Source organism: Taeniopygia guttata, chromosome Z (genome assembly GCF_048771995.1).
Source record: "Taeniopygia guttata chromosome Z, bTaeGut7.mat, whole genome shotgun sequence".
In the NCBI taxonomy this organism is placed as follows: domain Eukaryota; kingdom Metazoa; phylum Chordata; class Aves; order Passeriformes; family Estrildidae; genus Taeniopygia; species Taeniopygia guttata.
The window spans coordinates 82,031,794-82,058,673 of record NC_133063.1 but is presented as its reverse complement, the minus strand read 5'-3'; the positions used below and the strand labels follow the sequence as shown (position 1 = coordinate 82,058,673).

The following is a 26,880-nucleotide window of genomic DNA, read 5'->3' as shown; positions in this document are numbered from 1 at the left end:
ATTCTCTGAGCTAAACCAAAAGCCTTTCCCTCTGGGAGGCTGAAGAGCCTCCCGCTGTCTCCTCTTATTATACAGCCTCCCAATGAACACTTTGATGTTCACTCCAAAATTACCTGAGTGATTACTTGAGAGCTGCTGGTTCAAAAGCCCAGGCATAGAGTAAGAATAACACAGCCAGACTCTTAAGAGGAAGCTCGGGGAAAGTTGCTGTTAACCATTATCAAAATGCAAGGGCTACCTCACTGCTGTGGGTCCAACAAGCTCAATCTGACATGCAAGCCCAGATGTTCCTTCTAGGCTATTTTTGTCCAGAGTGCCACATAAGTAGATCAGCTCAGGATTCATCACCAGCATCCAGCTTTTCATTTTCAAGGGATCACAAGTTGATGCATCCAAAAAACAGAGCAGAAGCAGCATTTGCTCTTGCCCAATGCAATGCACTACTCAGCACAGTTGGTCAGAGAAGAAAACTTTGTCATGATCAGTGTTCTACCACAGCATGCGGTACTCTGCTTCTGCAACCCTGAGAGGTCAGAAACAGAGGACTTTGGCTACTCGAATGTGTCTCCTGCAAAGCGCTGTGGCAAAACAGGAGCTTGCACACAGTGTGTGGGTCTGTGTTGTCCTCAGTTGCGTCCTTAGTGACCCAAACATCCAAAATCAGACAAACCCACTTAAAAGTGTTTAAACAAAATAAAGCGATCTTCAGGAGTGTTGTCCTAGCTGATTAGAAAAATAGTTTTACCATACACAAAATAATTCAAGAGAGTCCATGAAATCATTGGCCAGGATAAACACTTGCAAAGATGTCTGTATACAAACACCTAGGCAGGAGACAATCTGACCTAGGTTTATTTACTAAAAGTAAAAAATTTTAAGCCATAGTCAATGGTGTTAAGGCAGATCCCTTCAGCAGGTTATCATTCCACTTATGTTTACACAAGTGTAGTCTTGTGTTATCTGTTGAGGGCACAACTGATATTTGTGGCTGGACAGATAGTCTTCTTCCATGTAACTGACATCAGGTTACTCAGGATGTCCTAGCCTCAGGAGCTATATTTCCTGGAGAATACTAGAAAGCTTCATAAGGACAGTGAAAATCATTCTCATGGGTAGCCTAAAATTAAATGCTGTATACTTTGTACCCCAGCCCAATTCAAGCCATTGAAAGTACAGAAAAATTCCCAAAGGCAAAAGTTAACCTATCTGACCTTGAAATGTGCATACCATGTCTAGCTGAGGTTTTGGGGATGTTCTTTGGGAGTTGCCCTCTTGGGGGCGTCCAGTTTGCTGGCCCAAGTCCCTTCATGGCCAATCCAGCTGCACAGATGTCCCTGGGGATCATGGCAGGCAGTACCTTGAGGTAAAACAGCTCACAGCCCAGTGAAGAGCCAGGTGGAATTTCTGACCTCACCCATCACAGCACCAGGAGGTCAGTGTGAAGCAGGCAGTGACGGTGGCTGTCAGAGATCCCAGTCCCCACTGGCAACAGCACTAGTGCTAGCCATGGCCGCTCAGCTCAGACAGAGAGGTGAAAAACACACAGGAGGAATCCAACAGCACCAAACAATTTCATCCTTACTCATGGAGTAGTGTGTGGGTCCCACCAGAGCTGGATGCAGTGCTTTATGAGGTCTTGGGGTAAATGGGGTCTTTTGGCGGTCAGAGCCTTTGTTTTCACACTCCCTCTTCCTCCACATCTGTTCTGACTCAGTGCAGCTACAAAACGCCCAATATTTCTCCCATGCATTCCAAAGGCCTTACATTTCTCTCAAGTTAGATTTTGCCAGTTTGCTTTTCAGCAGTGCAATCAAATAAGCTTGTATTTAAAGTGAAAAATGAAATCACTCACTCTTCCTGTCACCATGCCCCCATCCACAACAGACTAGTCCATCCTTCTGTCATTTTTCCTTTCTAATTCATAATATCATAAATTTATTTCTTGACACAGTCATTTCTAGTGCCTACTTGTTCTCTAATCTTTCCACAGAATCCCACAGAGGAATTGAATCTAATCCTAAGTGAGAGGCTTCAAGCCCTGCCCTTGCACGATGCCTTGCCAGAACTGGCAGACATGGCACAGCAATGGTGCAGCCAAACCCTCTCAAGCAGTGCACAGGGATCACACCCTCATGTGAGCAGGGACACTGCAGCAAACAGTAAGCAGGATTGGGCCAAATGCTACAAGCCAACAAAAACTGACTTTTTTTCCTTCATTAGACAGTGTTGCTGTTATCTGCCCTTAGCATGCACATGTTGAGCTGATCCTATGCTGGTGTGCACCAGTATGTGCCAACGGCTGAGCCCTAGACATGCACATTTGCCTCCCATGCGCTCATGCATGCGCTGCCATGTGCATCCCTGCACTGTACTGCTTGCAGGTCATTTGCAGGACAATATGGGGAAAAAAGAAAGGAAGAAGATGTTCTTTCCCTCAGCTCTTTGTCTGGCCTTGACATGGAGATACCTACTTCAGCCATTAAGCCAGACCACACAAGTGGCCAGGGTTTATGTCCTCTTCCCAGCACATTCCTCCAGGAACTTGGGGACTGTCCTCACTCTTGCTGTGGTCGAGGTGGGACTGAGAAATTTCCCACAGCAAAGCTGGTCATGTCTCTGACACCAAGAGAGGTGTCGGTGCCACGAGGGTGATGCAGGATGCAAGAGCAAGAAGACACTGCAAAGCTGCAGCAGATAACAGACTTCTTCTGCCCTTGCTTCTTTTGACCATTCTAAAGGATCATGGCTTGATTGTCTGCTCTTCCCCAGGAGCCATGGGGCACGGAATTTGGGACTGCCCCAGAGAGGAGGGAGCTTAGTCCCCCATCTGAGCTGGTTTCATGACAGCTGAGGCAGAAGAGGCTTGGTTTCTGGCGCAGAGGTGAGAAGCATCAAAGTAAGGGCAGAGCAGACAGCAGGGTAATGGTGAGTAGCTGGTGTTCTGCTGGGGCCAGACAACCAGTTCCCAGTGTCTGCATGAATATGGGTTTGCCTTCCCCTGAAGACACCACCACACACGCCTTCCTGCTGCTCCACACACACAGGACAAAGACTGGGGACTAAAAACCAAAGCTTTATCACTATTCTCATCTTCCCTCTCTTTACTCTCCCCCAAATATAATTTTTCAATCCAAGTATCCTTTCCTCCACTTGCAAATCATGGCATTTCTCCTTTTAGCTCCTCTTTCACAGGTCTCAGACTTGTGTGATTGCTCTGGTGCAATTCTTCCTTGCCAGCACAGGGAATTAATTGAACGTAGGTGCTGCTAAGTGCTTACAGTATTACACTTTCATCTCAGTGAAAGGAGCAGGACTTTGTAAAACAAACTGTGTCAGGCAATGTACTAGTCCTGATTAATTTTGTCAAGGTTTCTGCTCTGAGGCCGATACTGCCAAAGCTTGTTCTCAGGAGAGAATTACTAAATGCACTCACGTATACTCCTGAGAGGAGTGGAAGCATCCTGGATATAGTGCAAATTAACCTATTCTCCACTGCGTGTGCCCAGGCTCATCACACAGCACCTTCTGGGTGTGCAGGGAGACTGGGGACAGGTTTAAAGGCCCCACCACAGACTCCTACTTGCCCTAAGCTACCAGTAGGATTATCAGGCACCAGGGAGAAGGGTTTGCAGGATCAGGCTTCCAGTGACAAAGGCAGAGCTGTGGATAAGAGGAGTCTCTGTGAGGCACAAGAGACATCTGACCCATAGACTGTGGTTGATTGCAGACACATTCTTGATCAGATCATACTGCTGTACTTGGACCTACCCATGGTCAGACAGGGGATTCCCTTTCCAGGAAACTCCAGTCTCCCCCAGTTCTGTCACCAGACTGAACTGAAATGGTAAGTTCATCTTTAGGACTGGCTGCAGAACAAAAACTTGCATTTCTTTTTTGTTTTTTGTATGTTGAAGCAAAGTATATTGAAGAGGACAAAAATAAGGCAGCCAAGATTATATATTTTACATTTTCAAAAAAAAAAAAAAAATCAGCATTGACATTCTAGCATGAAACACCTCTGTCTCAAGAAAGCTACAGTTTCTGGAAAATTCTGATTTTTTTTGCCCTTGCCTCATTTATACACATGTTCACAGCATGCTGCTGAGTAAATACTGCTGAAGAAATCCCCTCCAGCCAGAGAATGAGCTTTGCTGTAAGGAGCACACTATCCCCATAACTGCTCATATGTCAAAGATGAGTTGGAATTTGCCCCCAAAATGCATGATCCAAAAAGGAAATGAAAAAAAAAAAAGAGGATGAATGTAGAAAAAAGGGTATGGCACAGGTAAAAGATCCTGGCAACAAGCAGTTGTCTCATGACTAGCCTCTGTATAAAATCTTCTGCTGACCCAGACCAACCCATCTTCAGCATTTTCAGGGCATCACAGGGATCTGCCTTGCCCAGCACCCTGGACAGCATGCTCAGAGTTGGTAGAGGTCCATCACCTCAAATGAAAAGCTGAGCAGGCCATGGCTGCAACCTACTGCTGACAGAATGGAAGGGCCAATGCCCACGCCAGTGGGGTTGCTCAGGAATGGCTTTGGGATGGCTCCAGATACTGTGCACACCCTTCTAATGGAGGGGGATATCCACAGGCAGGAACATAGTAAACAGCTCAGGAGCCTCTCCAGAAGTCCTATCTTCATTAAGAAGGGCAGGATGAGAGCTGGGTTGTCATTTACTTTTAGTATCATGCCAATCTCTTTAACACTTCAGAAGGAAATTTTTTTAAGGTTTCTTTTCATTGTTTTACACAAAACCTGGCTTCCCAGGACTATTCATGATGCAGAGCACTGCTGAACCAGCTTTCCTGATTCAAAAGGAGTTGCAAAGTGAGAAATGAAGAAAGCATGGTGTGTGCTCTTGCCTCTGGCAAAAGCATCTTCCCCATGCTGCTTAACCAAAATTCTGCCAGCACCACTGGCTGTGGCCATGGAAACAGTGGGTTTGACCACAGGGACTCCCCTGGCTTTGTGCAGCTATGCCCATCCATATTAGCTGAAGATCCGTCTGTTGATTTATGATGGAAGCACTAACAAACCCTTAAATGTGGCACAGCAAATAACAGCATTATACCAGCACCATGGCATGAGAGGCAGAGACTGTCTATTGCTCCCGAAGGATTTGTTTAAGGACAAGAACCATGATGAATACAGCCTGGGTGGTTCAATTACATGGGGACTCAATTACTTAAAACAAAGAAACTGGTTGAAAAAAGTATGACAAAAATTCAAAATTATTTCGCAGCTGGAGGTCACATATAACAGCCCTGTCATCCATAAATCTGGAAATCTCTAAGGCATGCTACTCCTGTGTTGAGAGATGACAATTAATTGGTATTTTACTTACCTCATCCATGCAAATTATGCAGGGAAAAATTCTAATTACTGCATGCTACATGTATATAAGGTCAAAGTGGGCCAGGTTTTGACGGGGTGTAAAATGGATTATGTTTATCCTTCACATGAGGGCCATGATCCTGCAGGAGTTACAGGGCTTCTGTCTCCCATTGCTCATAAGGACCATGCTGGCATCAGTGAGACTGTACCAGTGGTCCCTTGCTGAGGACAGATAGAGTGGGCATACACACGACTGGGAAGCAACACAACACAATATCAGGGAGAAATGCAAAGCACACACATGAGCAAGCAGCAATGTCATAGGAAGCAGTGGAGCTTACAATTGGCTGCAAGCAAACTGGCACTGTAAGTTTTGTCTCAACAGGGTCCCTTACCCTCAAAAAACATGGTGACCCTGCTTTCTAGCAATATCCTATGTCTCTGGAAGGATTTTTATCAGAAGCAGGAAGACAAGACATTTGGGGCAGGTCTTTTTGTTGGCAAAGTGAACCAAGAGCAGACATGCACCCCAATGGAGACCTGCAGTCCTATTCTGGGTCTAAGCATGACTGAGGACAAGCTGGGACATACATTCTGCCCACCCCAGGGCTGGACAAACACTGCACACCTTGCTCTGATCTCTCAAGAGAGAGTTGAACACTTACCCAGGAGTCCAGGGTTGGGAAACCTCCAGGAGTCATTGTATGTTGAATATTGTGGGTGGCTGTATGGGCTCCCAGAAAACTCGCTCCCTAAGTTAAAGAGACAAAGACAGAATAAAAGATCATTTGATTTGAGATGACAGTTACCATTCTGAGGTAAAGGGGCTCTCCACTGTGTGCTCTGTTCCACTGACAGCCACAGTAAAAACACTGGTGGACACTCTGCCTTGAGGAAGGGGAATATGGAATAAATTATTAAGTAAACGAGTGCAAACATCTTCTGGGTGTCTTTTTTGTGTTGCAACCCAGGCCTCCTGAACTTGCTACAGGAGCAAGGAAATAAGGAGGGATGGAGAAGACTCTGGGACACACTGAGAGGCTGGCCTTTGCCTCTCCAGCTCTACAGGACTCAGGTGAGAAGCACAATACAAGGACAGAGCTGTCCAGATACAGTCTCTGCTGCAGAAGATGAACCAGCTAATTTCTAGATACTGGACACATGTCATGGAAAACATGTTGTGATTCCAGATATTTGTCCAACACCGTAACCCAAGGAGAGGGATGTTTGCTTCAGTTTCAGACAGATTTGAAACCTCCAGACAAAGGCACAAAAAAGGCCTGAAAAATTACGGCGATTTATCTCCTCATCAGCTCCCATTCTTCCCATCTGTTTGTTCTCTTTGCATGTCACCTGCTTCATACTTCAGCTGCAAGCTCTTCTGAAACAGCCTTGCATGATGGGGCTCTGACCTGGCCCCTCCACCACACAAATGCCAACACTGCTGCTGTTTTATTAGGAAGATTCCTTGAATTACAGATTTCCTCCTATCTTTCTTTGTTCCTCCTTCCCTTCTTCCTCTCCCACATGTAAACATATACAAGCACAGCACAGCAGGAGAAAGAGTATGTTTCCTAAGGCAAGATTTGAGGGCTGACAGACCTCAGCAGATGCTTGCCATGACCTTTGCCTGCTTTGCTCCTTGGCATTGGCACCACCATCATCCCATACCCAGGAGCTGCCATAACCTCAGCTAGGCAGTGCACCCCTGACACTGTGTCCTGAGCAGCTCAGGATCAGCACCCCTGTCCCATACAATCTGTAGACCCAACTTGGAAACCACATCTGGATCTTCTGGCTAGTGAGTGGTCATGGTTTAGGCCATTTGCTGGCACAAATGGGAAGAGGGGATGATGCCAGGGAAGAGGGGATGATGCCCTGGTCACCAAAACATAGGATCAGGTCCAGGATGGCTTTATCTCTACATGATTCTGCTTCAATGAAAACAAACTACCTCTCTGCCTGCATCATAAGATGAACAGGCTGAGTGTGCTGACAGCAGGACCAGCCCATCACTAGTCTGCTACAGGAAGTCTCTGTTAGCATCTTTTCCTTGTTTCTTTTCTGCAGCCCTTTGGACCCATGACACTTACTAGGAGCAACCTACTCTCTCTTCCCAACACAGCTTCCATAGATAGAAGGTCCAAAGTATGCAGCAGCAAGAGCTTCCACACTTAACACACCTTGCTGTGCCAACAACTCTTCACAAGCTCAGAGTAGGGTTTTCCTTATTGCCTCTAAGGAATGGCATTACTTCACCCTGAGCCAGAAAAAATGGAGCTGTTTCAAACTTTTCTTCACAGGGAATTACACAGTTCCTACAATTCTTCTCTGCTCCTGTCCCTATGTCTGATAGATTACTTCAATGCCTGAAGGTTACTTCTGTCAGAGTGCTCATTTTAAAAGAGTAAGGCACAGCAAAGCTGACAATGCCCAAAGAGATGTTAGGAGCCACTTGACATACTGCAGCCAGTGGCAAGAGCCTCCCCATTGCCTTCTATCAGTCAGGGATCCATCTCTCTCTTGCAGGACACAGCAGCTTCTCTCAGGTCCTTTTTGCCTCTGCATCAACACAATTGAGGTTATTGTCTCACCCAGAGTTCTCCCTGATTTTTCCCTGCTTCTATAGTTCCTGGGCATCCCATTCATCTGTGCTTCTGGTATTTGCCCAAGCCTTAAAAGCACACTGGCAGCAGTCAGTCTAGGAACTTCACTTGTGAGAGTTAATGTTTCCGAGGCCTGAAGTCATGGTCACATTCTCCTGCCAATGTGTGTGAGTGTGGGGAGGAGGGCAGTGGGGATGGTGGCATACTGAAATCCTTTCATTCTGTGAGTACCTGCTCTACAGAAGGCTATCACACACCACCTTCCCCAGGGGGTTTCATTTCTTCCTTTCCACAGCAAGTGAGATTTTCAAAGATTTAGCCCTGGTTTAGTTGCGAAAAAACAGCTGTGCTGCCTGACTTATATGACACAAAAAAGGAGATGGGAGCGAGTCTTGCTGCTACGTCCTTCCTGAGAGCTGTGCAATGCATGGACCCAGGGACAGAGTGGACAGGACAGCAGATCTAGATCCGTGTTGTGGGCTGTTTGCACCGAGTGCACAGAAAAGCTTGTCCTGTCTTTCCTGCACCCCAGGCTTGAAACAAAGCTCACAATTAGCTGTTTCATGCCTGCAAGAGCTTCATCTCAAGGGGGAGCATTGTCCCCTTGGACAACAGACACCTCATTTTCAGCTGTCCCAGCACTCTCCTTCTCTGCCTTGAACCCTTCCTCCCTCCTTCCATCCCTCTCTCTCTCCTCTCTCCTATTCTCCTGGAGCTGCACAGACAGAGTCCATTCCATGCTCATGCTGTGCACGCCATGGAGTGGGCAGCAGCACTTTCCAAACATTTATCACTTCTGTGGCAGGGCTGTGGGTGGGAATGGGCTGACATTTCATTGTTTCATCCTCTCCTGTCTTGCCCTCCTCCCCCACCATCCCCACTGCCCTCCTCCCCACACTCACACACAGACACACATCGTGGACCCTCTCTGGGGGATGCTCCAGTGCCTGTCAGGCTGAGGCTTCCAATTCTCTGTTTTTTATGCCTCAGTGGTCAGGGTGTCAAGCTCCTGCAGTACAGACCAGCCAGAAGCCCGAGGAGTCACTGAGCACCATCAGCTCAGTGACAGTATTGCTCGCTCCTTAACATACTCTGCATATCCATCAGCCTTGCCGGAGGGAGGGGGAAGGGGGAAAGAGAGAGAGAGAGAGAGAGAGAGAGAGAGAGGGCAAGAAGGAAAATGAGAGGAAAGAAACGTGGAAGAAGGGAGGGGAAAAAGAGAAGTGGGGGAGAAAATCTCAAGCCCTGTTATTACCACCACAGGACTTGGGCAGACAAATGGTACAGCCCTAAGTAAAACTAAGGTAGATGAAAGAACACTGCATGATTGCTTCACAAATTTCACCAGATATTCCAACGTCAATCAACTACACTTCTTGACAGCACTTCTTAGCAGACAGCCCTCACCCCATTCACAAACAAACACCGCGGATCAGCCATCCAGGGATACACACACACGCAGTATGTTGCACACACTGACTGCCACAGCATGAGGACCACACACATCCCTCCTTCATGTGAAATAGTAAGCTTTCTCCTCTGCAGTTCTCACCTCGCTGAAACACAAAGACACAAAACAAAGGATTCCTGTGAGCTAGCTCACCTCTTTGCCACAAACCTGACTCTACACTCCACACACAGCTGTAGTCCAAAAGGCATTCTATCATCCCCCCAGAAGTAGAAGTAAGGAAGGGAAACAACAAAGACTGATTCCCAATAACACTGCTGCTACAAGCCAGTGGCAAGCCCTGGGAGATGCATTCCACCCTGAGACAGTGGGATAGAGACAGACAGTCTGATGGTGGTAGATGGACCTTCTGCTGCTGCAAAACAGTACTGTCCATTCTGCAGCATTTTTTCTCTGGGGACTGTCAACTCATGTTTACCAGTCTTCTGTTTTAAAGTAAGCTCCCTGAAAGTTTTCTTTCTGATTTCCAGAGAAGCTGAAAAGCATAAGTGTAAAAAATCTCAAGAAACGAAGAGATGACTGAAAAAATATCGCCATGTTTTTCATACTGCTGTGGCTTTAAAGAACTGCTGCTGCAGGCACATCCATGTACCAATACTGGGAATGGGGCAGGAGGGTAAAGGAAAACTTCCTGCCCTGCAGAAAGGCAGAAGGATGTCAAAGCATGGCCAGCTCTGACAGAGGCCATGTTCAGCCAAGGTGTGGAAACTTCCCAGGATGGAAAAAGCCTGACTGTCATTGCATTACATCATTCAACATGCAGAGTACCTGGCTGCAGCCCTGTGAAGCACAGCAGTCATGAGTTCTGGGACTGTGTGACAATACCAGCAGAAAACAGCAGATTAGTCAAACATTTTTGTCCAGCTGCCGGTACTTTTGGACTTAAATGCAGAATTTGAGCAAATAACCTGCAAAGGAGTTTCATATGCCACTTTTACGTATAACACTTAACTCTCAAAAGACCTCATGAATCAGAAGCTCCAGAGCCAGTACAGCTCAAGGGGAATATTGGAGGTTAGGAATTTTCCTTTTTTTTTCTTCTCTGAGGGAATTTTCTCCCATTTGTTTCTTAAGAGATGGTAACTATGATACTTAAGAGGCAAAAGATGTGGTGAGGAGGAGGAGGAGAGGGAAGGGTGCAGTTTGCTACCATCTCTAAGTTGGGGGACATTCTCTTAGGAAGTGCAAAGATGCTTCAAGATTTTGGCTGGGGAATGAGAAACTGGGCTTGGCTTTAGCTCACTCGCTCACACTCAGGATCAGAATGGGGACGGTCATGGTCCTGGTGCCGGGCTGCTGCTGTGGGGAGAATCTGCCACAACTGCAGAGCTCTGTTCTTCACTGCTTCTCTTTACCTTTGGTAAGCCTTTGCTCGTAGGAGTGTCCACTCAACTGGGACCTTTTCTACACTGGAAATGACCCTTACCATCTGCTCAGGTGTCTCAGGGGAAAATCTGGGTTGGACTCCCATCCCCCCTCCAGAAGGAGCATCTCCCGGCTGTTTGCAGGAGCTTGGCTGCCACTGCCCAGCCCCGCTGTTTTCTGACACTGTTTTGGGCTTTTTGCTACACTTTACCCAACACCCTGAGCCTGCCAAGACCCGCACAGCTCCTGGCACGGCTTCCAAGTTTTTGCTACACTTTGTTTTGCCACCCCAGATGTGCTCACCCATGCTGTTCCAGCCTGAGGCTCCTGCTACAGTCCATTTCACCAGCCAGTGAGGCAGTAAGACCGGCTGCTCCCCATGCATCAAGGAAGCCCCTTTTTGGAACCCACTTTTTTGGAAGTGCCTTTTCTGGAAGCCCCTTTTCTCTTTCTGCCGCTGGCTCACCTGCCATTACCGATGAGGGTGGCGCGGCCAGGCTGCACCCACAGCGACCCCTGCGGCCGGGCTGCACCCACAGCGCCCCCTGAAACCAGGCTGTCCCCACAGCGCCCCCTGCAGCCGGGCTGCACCCACAGCGCCCCCTGCAGCCGGGCTGCACCCACAGCGCCCCCTGCAGCCGGGCTGTCCCCACAGCGCCCCCTGCAGCCAGGCTGTCCCCACAGAGCCCCCTGCAGCCGGGCTGTCCCCACAGCGCCCCCTGCAGCCGGGCAGTTCCCACAGCGCCCCCTGCAGCCGGGCTGCACCCACAGCGCCCCCTGCAGCCGGGCAGTTCCCACAGCGCCCCCTGCAGCTGGGCTGCACCCACAGCGCCCCCTGCAGCTGGGCTGCACCCACAGCGCCCCCTGCAGCCAGGCTGTCCCCACAGCGCCCCCTGTGGCCGCAGGGGAACCACGGCATGCCCTGCCCGGCCGGGAGCCACCAGCGCCCCTACTGGCTGTGTCCGGAACTGCACCGAGGGGAAAGGGCCTGGGGCCAGGAGAGGCTGGGATGGGTCTGAGCTGGGACTGGGACTGGGACTGGGACTGGGACTGGGACTGGGACTGGGACTGGGACTGGGACTGGGACTGGGACTGGGTCTGAGCTGGGACTGTGACTGTGCTGGGACTGGGACTGGGACTGGGTCTGAGCTAGGACTGGGTCTGTGCTGGGACTGGGTCTGAGCTGGGACTGGGACTGGGACTGGGACTGTGCTGGGACTGGGACTGGGAATGTGGTTTTGTTTGTTTGTTGGTGCTGCTGTTTTTGTTTGTTTGCCTTGTTTTATTTGTTTATTTATGTGTTTATTTACTAATTTAAGTAAAGAACTGTTATTCCTTTTCCCTCACCTTTTTTTGACAGCCCCATCATTTCAAAGTCATAATAAGTTGAAGGGTGGGAGGTAATTTTTTCATTTCAAGGGAGGTTCCTACCTTCCTTGGCAGGCACCTGTCTTTCAAACCAAAACAGAGCCAGCTACATGCAGACAGACACAGGCTTGGACATTTTTTGCTGAGTTTTCTCAGACACCAGGTTTTTGCACAAGCATTTGGGACATGGAAAACCATCAGGAACGTGGGGGTAGATTTTTGTTATCCATGTAACGGTTACTAGTAATGCAGGTGATGCAACTGCAGGTGATATAACATGCAGGAAATGCAATGCACCTTCCTCCCTGCCACAGCTATGTGACAGCTCCCAGCTGTCACTCAAGAGGGAGAGTAACCTAGGCAGCCATGCCATCCCTACTACCAGAGCAGAGTTGTTGCAGCCGCTGGTTTCTCCACTAATGTCCACTGCTGGACCTTTTTGTACATCAAGCTCTGCATTTAGGACAATGTGTTGCTCAGTCCTTCCATTTGGCAAGAAATGAAAACAAATGAGGAGAAATGGTATTCAATAAACACAACTGCTTAAGAGACAAGAACGGAAGTTCAGGGGACAAAATGCAGTTGGGCTGGAGCAGCAATATCTTCAACACTCCTTCTGAGGGTTTGGGATAAGTTTAAAAACAATCTGCTGTATTTGTCCCTAGCTTGGTTTCCTGCAGACAAACCCATCTCCCTGTAAGTCCAAACTCCTGGTGCCTCTACCTTGCCCTTCTGCTGAGGGATCTCACCGTAACTTTTTAAAATTAACATTCTCATTACTTTTATTTGTTTTGTATTGTTTTATTTTGAGGAAGTAATCACATGGATCATAAATTTCTTCAGTGAATTCCAATAACAATCATTACCCTGGTAAGCAAAGACATGCTTGAATGCATGGGGAGCAGGCATAAGCACTGCACTGAGTCATGTGTTCACACCCACACATCACTGGCTGACTCTGTGAGGCAGCAGCTATCCAAATGCAGCCTGAAAATATGTTACATCAAAGTTCTGCCTGCCACAGGGCCAGTCATTGCCTGAGGTGGAGGATATAAATCAAAGCAGAAGCTTCTTGTCACCCTGAGCCAACACCACCCTGAAGACAGTTTCATGATCCAGCAGCTCAGGCAACATCCCACATAACGTCCGAGGGACAAACAACTGTGGGGGACCCTGAAGGGCAGAAAAGGGGTCTGGGCTCTTAGCAGAGAACAACAGCATGGTTTTCCTCAGTAAAATAAACTTTCCTCTCCACATCAAGCCATTGCAGTGGTTTAGGGTGAGAGAGAATGAGGTTTGCAGTCCCATCTGGGAAGCTGCTGCCTCTGAAGCTCAGAGGACTCATTCCATTAGAAGTTTTCCCCATGAACAGAAGAGCTGGGAAAAACCTTTCCATTGATATTCCACATCACATGAAAAAAATGTTATTTCACATCACTAACATATTTTTTACAATTTCTGACAATTCAGACAAAATACTTCAGTGAGAGTCATGGATTTGAGTTTGGTTTTTTTTAATCAGTTGTTTTCCAAACAAATATTTTCTTTCTAAATTCAGAGAAATACTACATTTTCAAATTGAGTTCAGTGAGGCTAAAAAAAAAAAGAAAACGTAGCCAAAAGTCTCAGTGGTAAACTAATTGTACCTTTGAAAGGAAGAAAGAACTGTACCTTTAAAGAAAAGTCCACAGTAATTTTTATTGTTGGTTTTTGTTTTGATTGAATCTTGGACTTTCTTCTAACTTCAATGTTCATTAGTAAACAATAGGATCAGAGATATACATTAATCTAAAATATCAGTTGCATTTAACCTGGGGGAGTAGCAGCCCAGAGCATGCCGCAGGCTAACCACCAGTCATCTGCCAGGTATTCTCCTGCACCCACACCTGCTCTTTGTGCAGAAGTCCTACAGGAGGAATGAAATGGATCACTCTGCTTTCAGCTCTGCAGACCAAGCACACTTGGCTGCTAACTTGCCTGCTCTAGACCAAGCAGTCTACATGCTATAGAAGTGCCAAAAAATGGGGAAAATTACCAAACTACAGCCCTACTGTATTTCAGAAACAGCATCCCCGCAAAAAGAAGCTGAGCAGAAAAATACACTGTATCTAGCAAAAGTCTTCCATGGTCCACCCAATTCATCTCAGTGAAGATACTCCGGGTCATAACCAGCTAACATCCAGGACATGCTAGTGGGATTCATAGATGAATCTTTGAAGTGCAGGCTTGGAGAAATTTCTCCAAATTGTGTTACCAGAAACTATGCTAGAAGGAACGGCACATCCAGCATATGGCAATGGATGCTGCAGCCAGATCTCCCAGAAGGATCTGGCAGCCTGGGGGTCCAATACACCCCTTTCAGATGCCACTCTTGTGCCCATTCCTGTAAGCAATGCATACACCACCCCAAAGAGACGTATCTTCAGTCTGAGCAGAGTGACGCATGATGGAAGGCCTCTAAGCTCACATGGTACTTGGACTAGCATGGGTCGTGGTTGGAAGAACCTTTATTAAAAAGAAATGTTTTCAAAGGGGGCTAAAAAATGTCATTTTGGAAAACTTCCTCAGTGAGTAGTTTCAAAAAAGAGGAACCTGCTTTTCAACACACCTGAGGTCCTCTGCATCAAAATGGGAAGCTACTCTCCTCACTGAACCTGCACTCACCTGGCATTGTATAGAGCAATCTATTTATTCTCACAGGAAAGAAGTGAAAAAAGCATTATAATGGAAAAGTGGAAATGCTTTCTGTACAATTAATATCCCACTCCCAGCCTTTTTAATTCCAATGATGGAATTGAAAATAATAGATTTCAGTAGAAGAACAGCCCTCACAAATGTTTTTCAAGAAAAACTTTTCTTAGACATGACAAAACCCTCACTTGATGATCTTAAATGAAAAAAAAAAAACAAAAAAAAAAAACAAAAACAAAACCACCAAAAAAAAACACAACAACCCGACAAGCAGTGAGCCTTTTACCCATATTCTTTCAATACAACATGACAAAACTACATCAAATATTTCATCCACCTTTAGCCAGGACAGATGTTTTGGCTGTGATGTGCTGCAAGTATCAGGCCAATCCTGAGACATTGACATTCACAGGATCCTAGGTAGTGCCACTAATCTGAATTAATAATTAGACAGCATTCTGCCTGTAGAAAGAACTGCCAGAAAATGTGGCAATACCTGTTAATTACAGGGGCCAGTGGTATAAGCCAGACTCTGCTTTGGTTGCTGAGCATCTGCATCCTCCTTAAACAAATCTGAACAGAGGAACAGTTTTGTTTGTTAGAATTATTTTCTCTCCTAAAAACAGGAGGAACAACTCACTTTTCTTTGTCCCCAAGAAGCTACAATATATACATTTATATAAATAAATATACAAAACCATACACTTCATGTTCATTTACCTACAGACACTATCACAGCAATCTGGCTGGATGCCACCCTGAGAAATGCTGGGGGTAAAACCCAGGGCCTGCTCCCAGAGCAGATGCCGTATTGCATACAGAGCCATTGGCAAGGGGACCAGGCAGTCTTTTCCTGGGATGTCAGGGACTGTAGCAGAAAGGGTGCACATACAGAAACACCCCATATATAAGGACAGACACACACCAACAATACCTGCCAACATGCACACACAGACATGTGCATATTCCTTACACATGCAGGCTTGTAAATTCACTGGCAAATCTGCTGTAAGTGGATCAAGAGATCACTTACCATCATCAATGACTCCTCAAACACTCACACTCACCAAAAGCACATCCAGTCCATGTCTGTCCCATCTTACACCCATTGATTAACCCTTCAGAGAGTGGCTGTGGTGCAGCCATCCCCCAGATTTTCATGCATGTTGTTTCAAAATGAAATTAGTCCCTAGTTTAGGTAATTTTTACTGCACATCAGCCAAAGAGAAGTTTATTGCAGTTGAGAATAAACATTATCTCACATTCAGAGAGCATCTCTCCAAAGTTCCCAGTCCCATCAAAACTGCCAATTAACTTCTAATGAATTTGAATATAATTCTGTGATCACAGTTTGGCCAGTCTTTATCCCTTATTTTATCTTTACATTAGCTAACAGTGGCCAAAGATATAATATTTTAACAGTTCTGAGTGGGATGTCATAGTGTAAGAAAACAGTAACATGCAGATTTTTGTATCACTACCACATTTCCAAGAAGCTATGAGGCACAGAAATTCCATCGATGACTAATGAGTTGTGGGTTAAGGTGGACGTACCTTGCTGAGAAGTCACTGTAGTATTCTCGACCCGTGCTGCCTGCCATAAAATTTTAATGCTGCTTCTGACATATTTATGAAATATCTCACCTAGTCTTTGCAGGATGACAAAAAGATTTACATCTGCAATTACTGCAAGCACATAGGTTTTAGCTATGCACTTTAAACTTTTGTACACAAAGGTATTTAACTTTAATACAACAAAGGTAGGTGGTGCCACAGAGCAACCATATTGGAACTGCATTAGGAGAGATTTATTTCTCTATACCAGAGGACAATTGCCCAACTCATCTGAACATAAGATGGCAATTGCAATTAATTGCAATCTGGGGTTTGCCCCTTCCTTCTCAGCTGCCCCTGTATGCGCTGGCATACACTCCTGGAATCCCAGGTGGACCTAGCAGCAGGAAGCTGCACTGCCAACAGTGATATCAGGATCAGCAAGCCACACTTGGCCATATGCAGAGCCTCAGTACCAGTACTGCCGGATATGGGGCTGGGAACATAATGCTTTTCTGTCCTGTTGCTGCAGCTGCCCATAGCAGACTGTCTCTCCTTAAGCCTGGTTGGTGGGGCTGCTGCAAAGCCCCCTTGCACCCTGTGCAGAGTACAGGTGAATGGCAAAAGGTGGATGAACAACACAGAGAGAATGCAGGGCATCTCTGAGTACACAAGGGGGCAGGGAGATGAGGGTCACAGAGCAGACAAGGGACATGTGGCAGATGAGCAGCACAGAGTGGACAAGTGGCACAGGGTGGACAAGGGTCATGGAGCAGATAAGCAGCACAGGGGATGCAGCCACACAGAATACCGCTCCATGCCTATGCGCCTATATGCATTACTATGTGCACTCCTGACCTGTGCAGAAGCCCATGGTACATCAGGGCAGGCACCATTTTACCTTCTTTGCTCCAGACTTACCAGTTTGGTAGAGCAGGTGGGATGAAAGGTAAACAACTGGCTCAGAGAAAGTAAGTTTTGCAATTCGGTTTCATCCCAAATTGGTGTAAAAGGTCACAAGAAGTATATTGAGGGATCAAAATATCTGAACTAGGCAGCAGAAATATTGCAGTTGGTTCAGGTGAAAACATTCCACTCCATGCTTCATCCTGACTTGAGCCTTTTCTGTAATTTCAGTCTTCATAATGACACTGCAATGTGTGGTTACCTCCAGGAATTACATAATAATTCAGCTCATGGCAGAAGAAGATATAATGTTACAAGCCATAGTAACATAGACTCCAAATATTGTAAAACATGCAAATTAAGTATTTTGGTAGCTTGATACATGCACATTGCTGCTGACACGGAGGCTGTCTTCAATTATATTTCAGTGTGGTGTGGGAACATGAGCAGGAAAGCATTTGCATGACTGAGGGAGCATCCTCCCACATCAGCACAGTCTCAGGCATTCCTCTAGTGCCCCAGTCTTTGGTGACTGTGTCTGATTCCATCATGGGCTGGCCATGGCTCACCTGGGACTGTGACAGCAGCTCCAGGAGAGGGCCAGGCCCTGCCATTTCTGTCACTGTGGCAGCATCACTGATAGACAGAAGAGTGTCTTGTGCTCACCCCCCATGTGGATAAGCTCTGCAAGCTGAGTCACACAGATCTCAGCATTTCAGCTGTTCTGCAAGACCAGGTTTTCACATGGACTGCAGGCTTCATCCACCCCTGGACTGGGGCTTTAGCACACTAGCAGGGTCTGCTTTCCCTACTCTGTGATTGTGGGGAGCTTGAAATACAGACACACATGCCCAGAAGAGATGATGTCAGGTCTTCGTTCTGCCATCAGAGACAATGCAAAATAATGCCTGAGTGACAGAAGACAGATAATTTCTCAATTTCCACTGAACTGCTTTGGTTCTACACCACATGCACATTACAGTCATCCATTAAATGCAGAATAATATCTTGTCAGTCAATCTCAGGTGTCTGGGAGTGTGGCAGCTCAATCCTCTGGCACAACATGGGACTCTTTGCCGGCAAATGCTTTGTAGCCTGTGCCATTTCCAAATAATGTCTGCAGCTGCTCAGACTAACTCGATCCAGCTGAATCAGTCAAAAATGGTGCCAAAGAAGAGAAGGCACAGGTGGAGAAGGCAGTCTCCTCCCACACATAGCAAGTTAATTCTTGAGGACATCATGGCTTGTCGTGGTACATGCCTCAAGGGACCCATGGTTCCCAACAGCCCAGTGCACACCTTTACCAGGACCAGGCTCCTCATTGCTGCCTGGCATTATGTTTCCTGACTTTAGTAAATGTGCAAGAATCAAAGACAAGCTAGCCTGAGCTGAGATGGCTCCTTCACCCCAAAAAAGGCTGGTAGAAGAAAAACATGGGGCCACATCAATACCCTGTGCCCACACCTTTACCAGACAAAGGAAGCAGGCCTTCTCCCACCTGGGCACTGTTTGTCCCACCATGGAGTCTGTACATACCTCTCCACAAGTAAAGCATCCATGTTCAACCAGCAGTTACCTGTGACAAACTGTTTGTGGAGTAAAGCACCCAAGACTGACAGGATTTAACATAACTGCTGCTGAAAGGTCATCAAGTCAGTACAAGAGTGCAGCTTTTAGTCTTTTTATGTAGGAATTGAGGAAGTGATATTTAAACTTCCCAACTTCCTCTACAATCACTGCAGAGTCTTATCCCAAACCTACTGAGGTCATTAGAGACAGATGACTTTTTCTCATCTGAAGTGCCCCAGTGCCATATTTGCTGACAAAAACAAATGAACACATACTTCTTTCTGGAGACTTCTCACTTCCCCATGCAGACTTTCCCTCTTCTCCTGGCCCAGAACATGCATCCCATGAATAGGAGGCACATCCTGAAACTCTCAGCTCCTGCATCCCCTGTCCAGGGGTTCACACCTGCCTCACAGAGCTGACCACATAATAGGTTGCCAACACAAACACTGCTTCCTGAAGATGAATAGCCTCTGCTTTAAACTGTGTTTTCAGAGGAAATTTCTGGTGTGGAAAAGGGGCAGTTCGTGGAGCAATTTCCTTCATTTTTACTAATGTATGTAATTTTGATTAAAAGTTCTCAATTTTTCTTTCTTTCTGTTACCCCATTTTATTTCTTTTGCGCTAATTACATGATATTGAATTGCACTGCACTGCAATCTATTGTACTAAGCATTTTCACTTGTTTTGATAAAGTCACAAGGAATGCAGAAAATCCTGGGAAGAGAATACTTTATTATCATAGCATTTCCATTTGCGCCATAGGCATAAGTTCTGAGAGCTGGAGTTTGCCACGGGGCAGATGTTCTACGTTCAAACAGTCCTAACTGCAAGCAAACCCTCTCCAGCAACAATCACAAGGAACTCAAACTATCATCTCAGAAAATAAGTCCATCAAGTAGCAAAAACACTGAATTCATAAACAGTGGCCTTCAGGAGAATGGCTGTTAAGTCCCCTCAAAACCTCTACAGGGGTCATTCTTCCATGGCAGAGGGGAATGCCTAGGGAGCTGGGAATGCTTGGGTTCAGGATCTAGTCTGCAGCATTCCCTTGGCCACAAAAATGCTGGAAGCAGGAGGCTTGCATCCCATTACATGACAATTTCTTGACACCTTGAAGCTGGGCAGATATTGAACCCCTGTCACCCTGAGCTAGGCACATTACTCAATGCATATGGAAACCAGGCTGCGGATGGTGTATGAGAAGCCTCCTCTGAGACAAGAATCTTAGCAAGAGGTGGGCTAGCCAGGGTCTAACACTCAGGAGGAAAGAAAAAGCATCATCTGAACCCTCACCACATGGAAGCACTGGACAGTTGGGCTATCGAGCTCCGATGTGATGGGAACATAGACTTTACTCTCCCATCACTGTTACCAGCTGCCATGCTGTATGGTATGAAAAAGAGAAAAAGAGCAGCCGTGTTACATTCTTGCCCCTGGACTGTGGGCCATGAAGTGCTTTCCACTCTGCTTACTTTGGGGATCTTGGCGTTTGCTCGTTGTCAAACATAATTTTTTAGAAACTGCCGGATTGATTTGATGGCTGGTCTGGCTGCTTCACACACCCCACATGTAAGGTCATCTGATGCCTGAGCCACATCTGGAAACCCTGACACATGCTGGGCACTTTGCAGGGCTCAAAGCTCTGACAACTTGCTGTTCTCAGCCACGACACTTTCATAATTTCCAATTTTTTTTTAAACTCTGTGTGCTGACATAAAACAAAGGCAACACAAGCATGAAAAACAGAATGCTCAGAAATCATAACCTGTGTTCTGCCCTCTCACATGGTGATTTCTCTTCTCTGAGAAACCACTCTACATGCAATGCAGTTGAGCCAGCCCTGCAAGTCCAGGCTAGCTGTAGCTGTTCCTTCCTTTCTCATAGGCAACGCCTGTGTGAGACTCAGAACACCAGGCACTTGAATCACAGAACACAAGTTTTGAGTTGAACAGAACCTTAAAGTTCATGTAGTCCCAACACCTGCCATGGAACTACACCAGGAACTATACCATTCCTCTATCCCAGGTTGCTCCAAGTCCCTCCAACCTGGCCTTGGACACTTCTAGGGATGTGGCAGCCACAGCTTCCCTGGACAACCTGTGCAATGTCTTACCACTCTCATAGCTCTGCTACACTAATCCAAACAGCAGCTTTCCAAAATCGAAACTAATGTAGGTCTCACAATTTCCTGATTACAGTTACGTTTTCCTTATTGTGTTTTCACCAAAGGACAGCTGTCTGCAATGAAGAAACAAGAGCAAACAGGAATGGACCCATGAAATGCAAAGGATGCAGCTGTGTGCCTCACCCTTGGCATGCCACATCTGGTTGGACACCAAGCTGTCACAGCCAGCACATTGGGCGTGCATCACCTGGTCAGCCATTGTCATTGCTATCTTTGAGAGCCAGCATAACAATTATCTATTAGCAAACCCTCTGTAAAGCTGTTTCTGCCTTTGCAAAGCAGGATTGTAGTGCACCCTCTACATACAGGGGGAGTGTCCTTAGTGCCCAGAGGAGACCTGGGAGCTGCCTGGGTAGGGGTGAACTGATCCTGCATATGGCAAACTATTAAAATCAGACCCATATGCCAGTCTTACACAGCATATTATGGAGCTTTTAACACATCATCTTTAGATTTCTGCCTCTAGATATTTTGGGGCAGTTCATTGTAGCTGCCAGCACAAGGGGTGTCAAAATTATTGTATTGCAGAGGAGAGAAAAACGTTTAGTAACATAACCTTCCCTTAAAAGAAAAGAAACTAACCAGCAACAAAAGACTTCATAAATTCTCACTATTGCTTTTATAACCACCAATCTTGGTTAAAGGCGGGCAACACATCAGACCTGTAACACTGAACAGTCATCAACAGAGAACCATTCCCGGCTGCCACCAGGGTGTCCCTGTGGGTATCTTGGAGAGGGAATAATCCCATGTTTCCCTTCTGGGCATGCAGGACAGAGCCCTGTGCTAACCAGCTGCATGTCTCTCTCTCTCTCCCCTCTCATCTTAGGGAGCATGGGCAGATATGGTGCAGCAGCATCCCATCACTGCCCAGTGCACCATGTTCTGCCATGAATCTCCATGAGCTTCGCAGCCACAGACAACCCAGAAGTCTTGGCTAAGGCTCCAGAAGAAATTACCATAAGCCCTGGTTTCCATCTCTCAATACTAAAAAATCTCAACCTCATTACTCTTTGAGCCAAAGAGCAGCTTAACTTGAACACTGGTATCTGAACAGAGCACTCCCCTATCCCAAGGGAGCATCACTCATCTGCTGGAACCCCAAACCCTGGCACTATCCTGGGATGGGGAGGGAACAGTTTTGGCATGGAGGTCTGGCTGGAAGATGCACCCCAACCCACAGCCCCCCGTGTCACCTGTACTGGCTGACAAAGGTAGCCAAACTGTCACTCAGGAGGTGCCCCCTCGGTACTCTTCTGGCTGGATCTACTGGAGGATGGGCTTGCCTGAGCCCCTCCTGTCAGGGATTTCAAAAGGAACAAGCAGCTGAGTGGGGATCTGACAGCTCGGCCGAATTAGGGCTATTTGCATGCTAATTTCTACCGTGCTTAACTCACTGGCAGACCTAGAGCGAGAGGCAGCCTCTGCATGTTTGGAACAATGCTTGACTGATCTAGCTGCGTTAACGAGCAAATTATGGTAATTTTGTTATTACAAATGCATAGAAATTTCCAAAGAGTAGAGCAATACAATATGCTTTCTCTCGTCCTCCTCACTCCTAAATACAGACCTCTTTGTTTATACACACTTCACCTTGCTTACTTATGTTTAGATATTCCCAATGTCTTACCTCAACAGGAGGAGGCAGAAATTATGGACAGAGCAGAGAGGGCCAGCCAAGCAGAGTGGTCTGCCTTTGCCACGCATGGCACACTGGGTATCACATCCTCAGCTGGAGTAAAGAGCAGAGAGCCTAACTGACCCCAGGTGAGGCTCACTCTGCAAGGGGAAGGTGGACCAGTAGATCCAAAGACTGTAGGCTTTCTAGCATTTCATCTTCCTGCCCTCTTCTAATTTCTAAGTCAATTCAATGAAATAATATTTGACAACATCATATTGAAAACAATATAGATTTAATCTACATTCTGTGTAAGCACCATAATTATATTCCCGACAGATGAAAACCAAAACGTTTCTCTAGACTTCCAAGATTCTGGCAGACCCTCATCCAAAATGTAGATGAGCAGAGGATAAACATATACCATTTACCTAACTGTTTTATTATTAATTAAGAGAATTATTTGTCAGCTGGTTTTCAATTTGCCCCAAGGTATTTGTGATGGCACATCACATACTCCATCATAGGTGATGAAACTTCTCTGGGATTTGTCTTCCAAGACTACAAAAGGGTGGGGAGACACTTCTTCGGAATAGCCTCAGACTCAGGGAAAAATGCAAAAAAATTTCTTAACCAGAGAAAACAATGTCAGCACTTCTGCCCTTTGGCAGCAGGTCTTCTGACTGTGGCATTGAAGCCTTGGATATTTTTGTGAGCATCTGCATGGGCTGAAGTTGTCTTTGGGGTGCACCAGGGGACATCTGTGTTTGGGTTTGAGCAGTATGAGCTGTCGAAAAGACACAGGTGGCTATAACCCAAACACACACACCTATCCCAGCTGCAACAGCAGCATGGAGCAGGTGGAACTGATGGCAAACTTGGGTGTCTCTTCCAAGCTCTAGGAGGTAAATTGCAAACTGTCTGCTTTTTAAAGTTTATTCCTCATCTGCTTTAGGTCCGGCTAGCATAAAGGGTCAGAATCTCCTTTTACTCTCAATGGACAGAACAATGTCAGCTTTCAAGTAACCAAGCAGTTCCAGCGTTATGCTGGACAACAGATGAGAACCTGGTTCACTGATGCCCTCTGACATCCCACATACTGCAATTTCATTTCTCTGCCCCTGGTTTTATGCATTTTATCCCTCAGCTTCTCATTTATTTCCTAAATATTGTCACAAGGTTACAACATGCTGGTGCCAAACTTTGGCAAAGGTAGAGCCAGATCAAAAAACAATAACTAAAAAAAATAAAGTCTTCGGTGGGCCAGTGGGTCCAAATTCCACCAGTCTCTACAAACTGGATCCACTCATCCAAATGTCTGCCTCCTAAACCCTCCAGGACACATGGCTGGCATTCTGGCTCCCTGCACCCCTTGTTGCAGGCTGGGTGCCAGTGGACTGAGGAAGGGTACTATCCCTGCAGACTCAGTATGAGGAACAGCCTGAAAAGAAAGAAGTCCACACAACCTTACTGCTCCACAGTATCAATACCTGCCAGCCACAATTAAAAAATGCATTTGAAAGCCACATTTTGTTTGCAACATCATCTCCTTCCTCTTCACACGTTAGAGCAAGCATCTTCTCCTACGTAAAAGATTGCTAATGATAGCATTGCTATTTTTTACGCCTTTCTTTTCAAAGCCCAGTTTTGAATGTCAGTGTTTTCAGGTCCCTTTAGTCGGGTAATTGCACATAGACTTCTTATAAAGGAAATTCATTTGTTCAGGGTCACTGCATGGTTTTTCATTAAAAACAAATTACCGGTGTTCAGAAAGGACATCTGGGTTTCAAGAGTCCCATTAATGACTATATTCTCAGCATCACTATTCTGGAGAGTCTACCCTTTCCTGTCACCCAGTATGCAGAGCCTGCCAGGAGAGGAGGGGATGGGATGAACAGCAGCCCTGGGGAGGGGAAAAGGGGTGGCAGAGCAGGGGCTTCAACCCTGGAGTTGTGAAGAAGGACTGGGGGAAGGGGACAGAAACTGAGGGGAAACAGGGGCTGCTGTCCCAGCACCTCTAACACAAGAACTGGAATAAGGATTTAAGTGAGTTATGGCTACTTGCATATTACCTGTGTCCAGCTCAGCTGCAGAATCATAAGCATGATGGCAAGGGCACACACACACTGGTGAACACAGGTATGGTTTGTCCAAACCACTGTCTCAGCAATGAAATTGATGCAGGCCCCTTTGTCACAGTGCTGTCAGGACTCAAATGGGACACAGTTTCTGGGATGGGTTGCTTGGAGCAGGTACACATACTGTAGCTCTTGCACCACTCATGTTTCCCCTCTGTGCCCTTGCTGATGGCTACCATCTGCCCCACACATGGGAGAACACCGACCTTCAGATACATCCTGGGAGCAGACCCATGGACACAAGTAGTGATCTGTGAAGAGAGGCCTGAGCTGGTGCTGGAAGCAGGATGGTGGTTTGTGAAGCTACAAAGGATCAAGAAAAGACCCCAGGCAAGCAGCACTGGTCCCTGTCACCATGCCAGCTCCAATCAGCAGGGCAGCAGAACCCACGAAGGAGGAGAAATAGCACTGGAGAGAAAGCCCAGCCTTCCAGAAGGTGAGGTAGATATGGCAATTGTATGGTCTCTGTGACCAGCCAACAGCTGCTTCAGAAGCTGTGCTTCCATTCAAACACTTCACCTCAGGAAAGGGCTCTGAGGCCTCCACATTGGCCACAGATTAAACCCTTGCAAATACTGCACTTCCCAGTGTGCACCCAGCTTGCTTCTGCTGAGCTCCCAAAATGAAGTGTAAGGCAGTAAAAGGAGCAGAGGAGGAAGAAACTGCAAGCAGAAGACAACACTATCTCCATCCAAAGAAGAAAACAGCCTCAGGACCGCATCTCTGTAATGGAGCAAGCACTGCCAGGTGGCAAAAGACTTCATGTTGTGAGTACGTGACTGGGTGGAGAAGATGCAGTTTGCTCCAGCCTTGTCTTCCCCAGAGATTTTCTTCCAGAAAAGAAAGGCTGCTGGGAAAACACTGCTCCATGTTTCCAAAGCAACAGCACCTTAGGGGCACAGTCACAGTGTGAACAAATAGTAACAACGGTACGATATTATTTGGAATAATTTCTTCATACAGCATCTCAGTAACCTGTGGGATCCTGTGTCCCAAGATGATGCTGAGGCCATGAATTTAGTAGGAACCAACAGTGGATTAAAGCTTTAAACAGGTAATGACAATACATAGAGAGCTGCACTAGACAAAATGAACACTTACAAGGAATATAAACTTCCATGCCTCAAGGCTTCAGCCACCAGACAATGAGGGTTAAAGAGAAGTGTTCATCCTGTGCAAGTTGCTCCAGGTGCTGCTATGTCCCCTTCCCCAGGTGAGGTTGGTGGCTGTTCCTGGGATCCTGTGGCTTCCCATGACATACAATATGATACAGTCAGTGTTGATGACTGCTCTCAGAATGTCTAGGAACATTTACCAATAGTCACCAGTCTTATGTTGGGTCTACCTGCCTTCCTCCTGTCATTAATAGCCTCCCAGAGGAAAAGGTGAGTCAGGCATGGGGCACAGAGCACAGGCAAACATGATGCCAAGTCAGGGGCTGGAAGAAGGTGACACTTGACTGCTGCAGGGTGAGACCATGGTCACAGGATGGAAGAGGAATGTAGAAAGTGATTATTCTCAGTCTATGTGTAGACATTAGGATCTTCCCTATGACAGAAAAGATATCTATAGGGCTCCCTCCAGCCTCAAAGTGGGATTCATGGTTCAGTCATTTAATGGTAACTAGAGCAGAAGTGTCTCTTCTGTGTGGACTGCTGGCACCACTCCTTTACAGAAAGGGGCCTGATCTCCATCTGTTAACTTCTTCCTGACTCCATCCCTACTCACAGTATCAGGCAAAAGCATAGGAATTTCTGCAGCACATTTCCAGCAGTACCTCAGCTAAAAAACTGAATCATGGAATGACCAGTCATTTCAGGACGGAAAGGTCTTCAGGCAGTCTCAATACTATTCTCAGTGCAGGATCAGCAATATGGCCAGGGCAGAATACGCAGGGCTTCACCTGCCGTGGCCTTGAAAACCCTCAAGCATGGAGACTGCAAAACCATTCAGCAACCTGTTCCACCACTGGGCCCATCTCTTGCGGGAAAAATTTGGAGACTTTTGACATACTCAGTGACATCTTACTTGTTTTGACTTCCACCAATTATTTATTTGTGTTAAGGGGC

General features: G+C 46.5%; 1 protein-coding gene across 3 annotated transcripts in view; it reads right to left on the bottom strand.

Annotated features, from left to right (window-relative positions):
• The window catches only part of PAX5 (paired box 5), a 138,441-nt gene that overhangs the window by 7,544 nt on the left and 104,017 nt on the right, over positions 1-26,880 (bottom strand). For all 3 annotated transcript variants that reach the window (XM_072922207.1, XM_030258101.4, XM_002192827.5), the window contains one exon: positions 6,006-6,092. In XM_072922207.1, coding sequence (XP_072778308.1) covers positions 6,006-6,092 — 87 coding nt within the window. The remainder of the gene's footprint in view (positions 1-6,005; positions 6,093-26,880) is intronic.